Source organism: Dermacentor variabilis, chromosome 8, assembly GCF_050947875.1.
Source record: "Dermacentor variabilis isolate Ectoservices chromosome 8, ASM5094787v1, whole genome shotgun sequence".
Taxonomy (NCBI): domain Eukaryota; kingdom Metazoa; phylum Arthropoda; class Arachnida; order Ixodida; family Ixodidae; genus Dermacentor; species Dermacentor variabilis.
Window position 1 is genome coordinate 26853129 of NC_134575.1, and position 10458 is coordinate 26863586.

The following is a 10458-nucleotide window of genomic DNA, read 5'->3' on the forward strand; positions in this document are numbered from 1 at the left end:
TATGTTGAATATACCGGCTCCTGCATATTTCGCTTAGCGCGTTCGAAAAAAAAAATTTCGCGCTTACCGCTGCACTGTTCTTGCTGAAATTCTGCAGAAGGACCGCATTTTGGAGCCTTAGCTTATGGGGATGCGAGCTGCTGCCGCGACGGCGCAAGCATAAACTTGTGTCGAAAGCAGCGTTTCAGGGAGGGCTGCCGCGTATTCCATTGAGCGGGCAACACGCGGTAACCCTCCCTGAGCGGCTGCTTTCAGTAGAACGCGATACACTGGAACGAAGTGCTGCCAAGTGAAGAAGTGTCCCCAATGTCTATAATTTGCTACCTTGGAGAATTATCAGCCTTCGACTTAGCTTCCGTGAGTTTCGCTCGAACTCCCTAACTTTTCGGTGGCCGCGCACGCAGATACATGGCGTTCAACGCCGTCATCGGACGACACGCTCTCCGCGGCGTCCCTCTGGACGCGGCCGAGCTGCGGCGGCTAATGCTGGCGCACACCGACCTGGGATCGGCGGTGCGCGGCCTGGACGCCGACTTCTCGCCGTCCGCTTTCCTGTGGGTCTGCCTGTTCGTCCTCGGCGTGTGCGTCGAAGTGAGCCACTTCCTGGGACACAGGCGCGCCGGGGACCGCTACGAGCTCGTCATCTTCGGTGAGATCCGGACTGCGTACGGTCGAGCGCCGCTACAACGAAGTGACCCGTATAACGAAGGAATGATTGCGTCCCGGTTCCGTCGCGAGCTGTGCGGTGCGCGACCTTTACAGCGCAGCGACCTGCATGACGAACGATTTCACAGGCACCCTACCTCTTCGTTAAAGATGCGTTTCAACTGTACGTCACTCACACACTTTAGAGCGGAGGTATCTGGGCGAACCGTCCCAGACTTTGCTGTCCATGGTTGCTCCTACTGTCTTGCCGATTAGCTCACATACAGAATAGCACTCATACAACGAATCAGCTTTATATGTATACATGCCGCAGGCCGGCTCTGTTCTCTACGGAACTACGCACTGAAACAACCTTCAAGCGTGCGATCCCTTTACTAAAGCGAATAGCATTCTACACCTTTTGTCCCAGTTTGGCACGTCTGCTCGGTCGGCTGCTTGGCGCGTAAGGTGCGCCGGTCCTATGGAAGTACTGTGACAGTGAAGTGGCCTGATCCCGGAGATGGCGTTTTGCGGTCGTGTTCATCACGTGGGTCGCGTGGTAGGGGTTTCTGCATCTTGCCGATTCGCCGGGCCGGCACGTGATCACTACGATGCAAAACGTGTTGCAGAAGACAAACAGTTTCACATCTTTTAATTAAGTAATTCACGAACGCTTTGCGTCAGATATATTCTAAAATGTGCGTTAGATCTACTAATTCTTTTTCTAGCCGCTATGTGGACATATATATGAAAAAAAATCCAAAAGCTGTTGATAGATAGCATGTCAAAAACTCGTCGACGTGTCCCGGTTCGTGCGAAATGCCGCTTAATACGCCCGTGCGAGTGTGCCACTTTTTAGAGGTTGGTTAGCATAAAAAATTTTGAATAACGATTCGAACGTTTAGGTGTACGATTCATTAGTTGAAACAGGAATCTTTACGTTTTCTTAATCAAATAGCCGAGCATTTACGTGCCTGTACTTCGGCTCTCTATACAAGAACATTGCAAGGCACACAGTTTTAAAGCCGAGAAACGTGCGGAAATCGCAGACAGACATCACCCTTACAATTACATGCTTATGAAGGTAGCGACAAATCGCTCCTGAGACGCAATAAATTTTGCCGGACGGCCAGAACCAAGGATTTCGAACCACCACCCGAGGCCACCACAATCTTATTTGTAACAGTAAAACATTAAATAATGACGCGTCCGAACGTCACACATAACACATCACCGTCGCTTTGTTCTGTCGTGCTTGTGAAAGGCTACTGGGAAAATAATGCATAGGAAGGCGGTTCATTTCGCCATAATTTTGTGACGGATACATATCTCGAATCTTAAAGCGAATATTTCTTTGCGAACTCTCCCATAATGATGTGGACCGTGGCGGCTGCTGCCGCTATCTTCTGGAAGAGAGTACATGCACGCAAAAGCACGAGCGCGCGTGCCGGTTTCCATTAGGGAAAAAGGCGCAAGACTCAAGGCTCATTCACACCGAAAGCGGAGCGGCTAAGCGGACAAGCGGATTTTCAAAGCGGCGAGGCGGCGAGCGCCCGCGCCTGTTCAGACCAGCCGGGTTGTCTGGCTGCCCGCGCCGCCGGGAAGGCGGGGCATCTCGCAATTTCTTTAGCAATTTCAGGGACGTGCCGCCATCTCGCGGCACTTTGGGTTAGTACGCGCACTTTATAGATATTTTTTTTCGTCGTGGTTTGGCGGCGCTCCCGTCCGCTATCTACTTCTGCAAAATGATGAGCTCAGACGAAGAAGACGAGATCGTTGGCATTTTACTCGCCACTTGTCAACTCGCTTTCCAAGATTTGTTACAGCGCAACACAAGGACAAAAGAAGGTACAAAGCCAAGACACGGCGCCGTGTCGTCGTTTTATACCTTCCTTTGTCCTTGTCTTGTGCTGCGCTGTAACGAACCTTACTATGAATCCCAACCAACTGGTCCAACTTGCCGTTTTGACGCTTTTCAAGAACAGAAGCGAAAAGGTCAGAGAAATGCATTCGTTTACATTCGTTCACCAGCGCTTCCGCCGTGTCGGGTTCTGATTGGCTCCGGCCAAAGCGACCAACTTGTCCGCGCGGAAAAAATCGGTCCGTGCGCGATCCGGCCAAGCGGCCGCGTATTTTCCTCAAAGCGGAAAATCCGCAGCCTCTTGGCCGGATGCGCTTGTCCGCTCCGCCTTCGGTGTGAACGGGCCTTGAAACGGGCGAATAATAGACAACATCGGCTGTGCTCCAATACTCGCCGCAAACGGCTAAATAGACAGCTAAGCGGACAGCTGCCATCTTAAGTATCGTTTCAGAGAGAGAGAGAGAAAGAAAACATTTACTTCAACGATCGACGTCATTGCTCGCAAGGTCGAGTTCCAATTCTGACGAAGCCAGCAAAAGGGACAACTTCGCGAAAACACCATCGACGTAAAAAAAAAAAGAAAACGGTGCAGGCTACTGTGCTGTCAAAACAAGATGGCGACTGAGCAAAAAAAAGAAAAAGCTGGGGAACTAGACGAGAACGTGTCGTCTGCTCGCAGGACAACGCAGTCACGCTTTCTTACGCGCTTAAGAGGAAGCTTAGCTCGGGCCGAACTCCGACGCGGCATATTCAAATACATGTAAAACGCAAAAACGTTTTTCTGAGATAACCCTTGGATTGATTTTAATGAAATCTGTTGCATTTGAGAGAGAAAGTTAAGTTACAGTGACTGTTGGAAGCGAAGTTTTGATTTAGGGCCTGAATTCTGTTGAATAGTTTTTTCAAAAATTCAGAAATTTGAAAGAAATAGAAGCACGAAGTTTACAAACTAATGGTTCTGCATCAAGAACAGATATCGCGGTTCTGTAAACGGCATCCGTCAAATCATTCAAAGCGGGCAAATTTGATATGTCAATTTATATCTTACGTGAATTTGTTACGATGTGTACGAAGGTTCTGCAAAAGCTATATTTCCATATTGCTATAGATGTTTTAGATTCATGTGTAACATATGAAATTTATCCGCTTTAGATGCACTATCAGATACAATTCAAACAATTGCGATATCATTTTTCCTTGCCGAGTTACGGAGTTGTAAACTTGATAGTTTCGTTTTCTGAAAATTTGCGATTTTTGCTAATTTTTATTAAAAATTGGCGACCTAAATCGAAAATTCGAAACTAACAGTCACTAGATATAATGTTTTCTTTTAAATGCAACAAACCCCGTCAAATTTGGGGCAGTCGTTGCCGAGAAAAACGAATTCTCCTTTTACGTGTATTTAGATAGGAGTACCCGAGCTAAAGCTTTCTCTTAATGTAAGCCATAGTTGTGCTTATCGTAGGTTTTTAAACACGAAATTAAGTCCCGAGATTTAAAGCAAGCTCAACTCCAGTCGAACATCCACGTAAAGCGAAGCACGCTTGGTTTGGTACGGAATACTTCTAATGAATCGTATACATAACTGTTTTGCAGAGAACGGGTAATGCTTTTGCGACTGCGAATTGATACGGAATGCAGGGCATGGTGTTTGTTGTTGGAATGCCTAGTGACCCCAACTTGTCGCCAAAGAGGCTAATTGATGACCGGCACATATCAGGTGGTACATATACTGACGAGAACGGCCCAGTTTTAACTGCATTACCCAAGTACCTAATCTTCGGCATCGGCCCGAGAAGACGGCCACACAGTCGCCAGACAGGCGTTACACAAAACTGGGTTGAACTCGCCAAGAATGTTTCGCATTAAGATAGCGATAATATACACGCGCTTTTGTTGGCTTTTTCTTTTTGTCGAATCCGGTCGCAGCCCAAAACCTGGGCAGCGTGACCCTGGCCTTCTTCCTGCTCTCGGTGATCGCCTCACGGCTCACGGAGGCTGCTCACGCCTCGAGCGTGCCTCTGCATCGGTGCCTGGGACACGCACCGACGTCGCCGGACTCCACTACCACCACGGCTACCGCCGAAGTTGGCGCGACAATGGCGCCGCCGCTCCTGGAAGGCCGGCTCCTGGCGTCCCAGTTACGCGCCCCAGTGGTGGAGCTCACCGGCTGGGGCTTCTTCGCCTTCTCGAGGTCCTTCGTCCTGACGCTAGCCGGCGCTCTCATCTCATACGTGGTCATCATTCTGCAGCTCAACCCCGCCACCAGCGGGGGCGGCGTACCTGACCACTGAACGGTCGGGTGGCGGCCGTTCAATCTAAAGCCCCTCAAAGTTCGTAAAGTAGCGGCACTCTCCTCCTCCGCCTTCACTCCTCTCTTTCACGCTTCCTCCTCGACCGTGGCGCCGCCTACACTGCTCGAGCGTAGCAGCGGCGCCAACGTGCGTTCCTCGCCACTCCGTAGACTCTTCTCGCGCAAAAGGCGCCGATGCACGGCGCGAGGGCCCACGTGATGCTATTGGGCCAATAGCGACGCGGCGTAGGCCAGAGCGCGCGAGGAGGAGGCGGCATCATTCAAAGCGTGGCACTACTTCACGAAATTTAAGGGGATTTCGTTCAGTCGCACCGATTTCGAAACTATGCCCGCGGAGGGGATTGGTGGGCACGCTCCAGAGACGGGACACGGTACCGATCTTCTGTAGCAAAAGCGGACAATTGTGCGAGTTCGTCAACGTTCAATGTTGAAATGGCGTAGCAGACATGAATTGCGTAGCGGAAATGTGTCCGGTAGGGCTGCCGTTTTTGACAGCACATCACTAAGTAACAATAAACTAGACAGGTTAAATATAGTCCAAATCTTTTTTCATTTATTAGTAGGAAAAAGGTTAACTTGTAGCGGACGAATGTACAAGGGCAAAGTAAGCAGCCACGGCTAACAGACTAAGGGCAATAATCATCTGCTAGAATTATAACTGTGCTGTGGCATCGCATTGCAGACGGCTGAAGATTTTTTATTGGCACTCCCTTTGGAACGGGGTGGCGATAAATTCACATAGCCTGCATCATTGAATGAAGTTTCACTGCACCTATCACAGTCTAGCTTTTTGCCCATCTTTCCTTCATACTTTCTTTAATGCCTTTACCTCTATGCCGTAGTTACTTAGGCCTATAATGACTTAGATTCTATCAATCTCTTCCCTGCATTTTTTTCCACCGGTACTCTAAACGACTCTTATTTTGCTTGTTTTGATTGTTGATCGGTCAATTATTGCATTAATTCTCCTAGAATCCCAGCGATTCCGATTTCTCTGTGAAGTGCTTCAGCTATTCTTCAAGCTGCATCGATCCCGTAATTTATTCACTCGTACAGCAGACTTCACTTTTCGTAGAAAATAGTTTATTGGTAGCTTACACACGCACTCACACACACCTTGTAAATAGCCACACATTCATAGATTTCAACAGCGATAGCAAACGTGACACTCTGCCAGAGAGTACATATACAGCGAGAACAGAAGGATTCAAGCATGTACAGCTGGTGCCCCAGTTATCAAGCCAAGATGTGATCACCAAACACAAGGAGAGCACAAGATACTTGCACAATGTCAGGCATGGAGGTCAACAACGAGTTCAGCACATGACAGGAATTCAAGCTGGTACGTGTCACGTTTCGGGTTAAAAAAAAAAAAAAAAACAGCAACAGTAAGACAGTGTTTTTGAAAAATTCTTCACGAACTGGGATCGACATGCAATAAATCAAACTTTGCCAAAGAAATACAAATGAGGGGGTGACAGCTGACATATACCAGCCCCCCTGCAACGACGATAAGCACAACCACTCACGCAAAGCACCCACACTGTACCACCCACTCTACACAGCAAAGCCCAGCCATTCTTCTGAGCCAGGTCAACTTGCTTCACACGTGCTCAAACACAAACAGGCTTCAACTAAACTTGTGACACACTGAACGTACCTGTGCTTAATCCATGTGCAAAGACCTGCGCTTTCTACACAAACGTGATGAGGAATGTCAGTTCTGCACATCTTCACAATATCTAAAATTGAATGTCCTGTGGTTTGGAAACTGCAGAACGTGCCGAGACGCCTGGGGTTGGTCTACTTGTACCTCTGGGTCTCAGCGGAATTAAACAACCATTGACATTGTGCAAGTCACAACAGTTCCTAAATAAATTGTTGTGCACTGCATTTTGACATTTCTATCTATAGTGCCTGGTCTGCACCTACCCATGTTGCCACAGTCCTAAAAGATGAGCCATGTAAGTACCAAACGCTCTGCAGGCTAACACGAAGGCTGAATCATTTTTTTCTTTCTATTTTACAGGCACAACAGCGCAGTTAGCAGCAGCTAGAAAAATTGCTGAAGAAAAACAACTGTACTAGTAGCAGCGTGGGAACACCTTAGGTGATGGTCTGTGACAATGAATTTCACTCATGTTACAGTTAGACCAAAAGACTTGACAGGCAATGTGATGGCCTAGAAAACAAAATTAGTGGGCAGAATTCTAGGACAGAATTCAAGTTCGTGTTCTTTTCACACTTTTACACTACAACACAGCTACAACAAAACTGTTTGCTATCAAAATAATTGGTGCAGTAAAACAAACTTCCACTCAAAGACACATAGCTGCAACTACAGTTTTATAATGCTTACAATTAGTAAAGAAAGGAAAAGGAACTGCTGCTCTTTTTTGTCATAATGTGAAATCTGAAATGCAACAGTGTATTCATTTCAATAAATATGCATCAAGTTTACTCCCTCGTCATACTTCTTGAACACAAATGGGCAATTCTCCCACACCTACGGCTTCACTTGGTGAGAGAAGTGTTCTTTCGGCACAAACCTCACCGCGAGCTTTGTTTATCTGCATTAGAAAAAGCACACATCTGTTTATGCTATCTTAAGGATCACGACATATTGTGCAGGTCACGATAGTATCCATCATGCTGCTTCATCCAATAAAGTAAACGGCACCCATGCAAGGTTCATCCAGAAGCAAAAGTTTCATCCATAAAGTGACGGACTAGAACCCCATGAAACGGCTTTAAAACTGGCCTGACAGCTAAGGCTGAACATCATGGCTAAAGGCACATGTAAACAGCAGCGAGAGAAAGGTAAGCAAGTGTAAAAAAAAAGCAAAAAAAGTGAGATATCGGCAACAAAAGCTATAAAACATCAAAATCAACAAAGGTAACTTCAGGGGAATGAATGAGAGCACAGAGGCATTGTGTGCTGTGTCAATTTTAAGAAAAATAACTCAACGAAGTCGCACTGTGCGTTTTGGAGTACAAAGCTAAGACAAATGGAGATCAATAAGCTCAAAAGCTTTTAAGGAGCACCGATGCACATTTTTAAAGTTTGCTTCCACATGCTTCTCGCACATAAATGGATTATGCTTAGCGAGTACAAATGTTGGGAAACACTTGCAAAACATCTTAATTATCAATGGACACAAATTTTGGTCTCTCAAAGCCAGAACTGGTGTCAGTGACATTTTCATGACATGATGACAGAGAAATGAAATTTCCTGACATCATGTAAAGCTAAATACAATGTCAATAAGATCAACAATAGCGATATCATAATCAGCTTTGCGCTGGTGCGGGCTCATCGCAACGCTTGCAGGAGCATGAGTTTGCCGGTGCGTCATGACAAAACCGCCTCCCTGATATTGACAATAAAATTGGTTCATATGACAGCAAATTATCGAGGGCATGCTTGCCAGTATTTTTCTAGGGTTTAGAGCATTTAGAACTACGTTCAAAAAGAAAGAAAAAGAAAAAAAGAAACAAGTCAGGAACGTCACACAAGCGCTACTTTAAAGTTCTGTCCACGTTTGATGCAGCGCATTCCTAGCGACGATAATGCACAACATAGTCAGACTAAGTTCTCGGCTGTCATCTGCATGAAATTCAGTATCCTATTAAAACAGCAACAAACAGCTAATACTAAGGTGCACCAAACCTAAAAGAGGCATAAAAAAGTGTCTTGTGCCCCATTTCAACTGCTGTTAAAGCAGTAAACTGTCAATGATTCCAACTCGGATTAATAAAAATGCCAAAGAATTAGTGCTTATCACAACATTTTGATAGGCTTGCCATGTTTTCAATGCACTTTGAAGATGCATAATTCAAGATGTTTTCAATGCATTTTGAAGGTACTTAATTCAAGAAAGTCAGACAATATTGGTTCATTCAAGGCAGCAGTACCGCTAATCCAGCACCTGTCAATGCAACCCACTTAGGTCAAACACATGTGTCCTTCATGCACTTGACTGAATGCACAATGTTTAACTAACTTGTATACGTTAACCAACCTGTAGTTCTGTTTTAGACTGTATTTAGCTCTGGATACTTCAGCCTCCTGATAACTCAATCTTGTAGACTGCCACCTCGCAAATTTCCCAGAACTGTTTTGCTACTGTGAATGGAACTGCACGATAACTTTGGTTTGGAGAGGCGACAACTAAGGTAAAAAGTTTGTGTCCACATGAAGGTCTCAACATGGACTGCCTAGATGGCGATCAAAGCACTCCTTCTTTTGAAGGAATTTCAGGACTGAGCTAGCACCAGTCCGACAATACACTGCCCTAGGCGTTTGCCCTGTGTATAGTTTTTGGCTAGTAGGAGCCTGCGCACTTTGTTTGACAAATAAACGCCATGCGTCAGAATCCGTGAGCAAAGCCGCAGTCACCTGCACAGAGCAGTGTAACGCAGTTGATTATTAGACTCTCTCCTAATCTAGTCCTTCTAACCTCAGCTGGGTTGCCTCTTTTGTCAATGAAAAAATAAATAAATAAATAAATCACCTAGAAAGAAGAGGGAATGTGTCCCTAAATGTGCTGCGTGCAAACATACAAACAAAATAGAGTGATGATGCATCAAGTACAAACTTCTCACAATTGAAATTTACTCAAACACGTCATAAAAAGCTTGGTGCACTTTTAAAATTTTCACGCTGTAATTGCAATTTATTTACCTGGCAGGCATATTGGTAGTCTACAAACAACTCGGCAAGACATGGCAGTCTAGACAATAAAATATACACTGCAAGAAATTAACGAACATTTCAGGGATTGGGAATGAATCCAATAGTACCAACAGAGTCATCTGCTATGTAGTAACACCGTAAAGCTTGTGACGCAGCTTGTAATGCACCGATATCGAGATAACCGTCAAATGTCACGCTGGTGTGGAGGTCGAAATGACAGCTGGCACCAAGAGGGAGAAACCAGCTAACCATCTGGCTGCTACCCTAGCCTCAGCATAAGCCCACTTGTAGCCTGACTAGATCCTTAACTAAGACCTGGGACAGACTGAGCGACGCGTGGTATGACAGGGCCTCCCTCTTCCCAAACAGAAGCCCTGTGTGCAGCCAGCCGCCGTTTAAGAATAAAGGAGCTTCAATCAGTGAACCAATCAAACAATCTGATGCTGGTTTCTACTGAGAGTGAACAGCAGTGGAAGCGTTAGATGTAGTGCATGTGGGTTAAATAAGTTAAAATTATTGTTCTGAAGACGAAGCGTCCACACAGTGTAGAGAACGGCCTGATGCAATACACTATGTGATGAGAATGTCAACGTCAAGTGGAAGCATACAGCGTGGTCCACTGTTAAAGCGAGCACACCGATGAGCAGCTCTCACTTTTCTGTTGGCCTAGCCGCAAGCGTTGGCTGAAGCTATGTCAATGCGCTGCACAGACGCGCAGAATGATGCCGCTGCCACTAACCAGAAGTAATCTGCTGCAGAGACGGGCGATTGTACATTTGCCAGAAAGAAAAATTTGCAACATGTTCTACCATTTAATAGTGGATTGCACTGTATGTTGCCTTTGCCACCATTTCTTGGTTCTCCCCAAAGAAAGAAAATGTGAAAAAAAAAAACAAGGCAAGGCATTATTCTGTGGATGTTCATTACACAAGCCCAGACTGG

The 10458-nt window shown here is 46.0% G+C and overlaps 1 protein-coding gene across 1 annotated transcript; it reads left to right on the plus strand.

The window, feature by feature from the left end:
* The first annotated feature begins 281 nt into the window (after window positions 1–281).
* On the plus strand, window positions 282–4955 carry LOC142589892 (uncharacterized). Its single transcript, XM_075701552.1, has 2 exons — window positions 282–649; window positions 4436–4955. Exons 1-2 carry the CDS (start codon window positions 409–411, stop codon window positions 4798–4800), a joined length of 606 nt encoding a protein of 201 aa, XP_075557667.1. The 5' UTR covers window positions 282–408; the 3' UTR covers window positions 4801–4955.
* The last annotated feature ends 5503 nt before the right edge of the window (window positions 4956–10458 follow it).

Bases quoted from the DNA above. Each gene is read 5' to 3' on its own strand.
- LOC142589892 (XM_075701552.1), top strand. From the start codon at position 409: ATGGCGTTCAACGCCGTCATCGGACGACACGCTCTCCGCGGCGTCCCT. The intron at 650-4,435 runs GTGAGATCCGGA...ATCCGGTCGCAG, and splicing joins CTACGAGCTCGTCATCTTCG to CCCAAAACCTGGGCAGCGTG.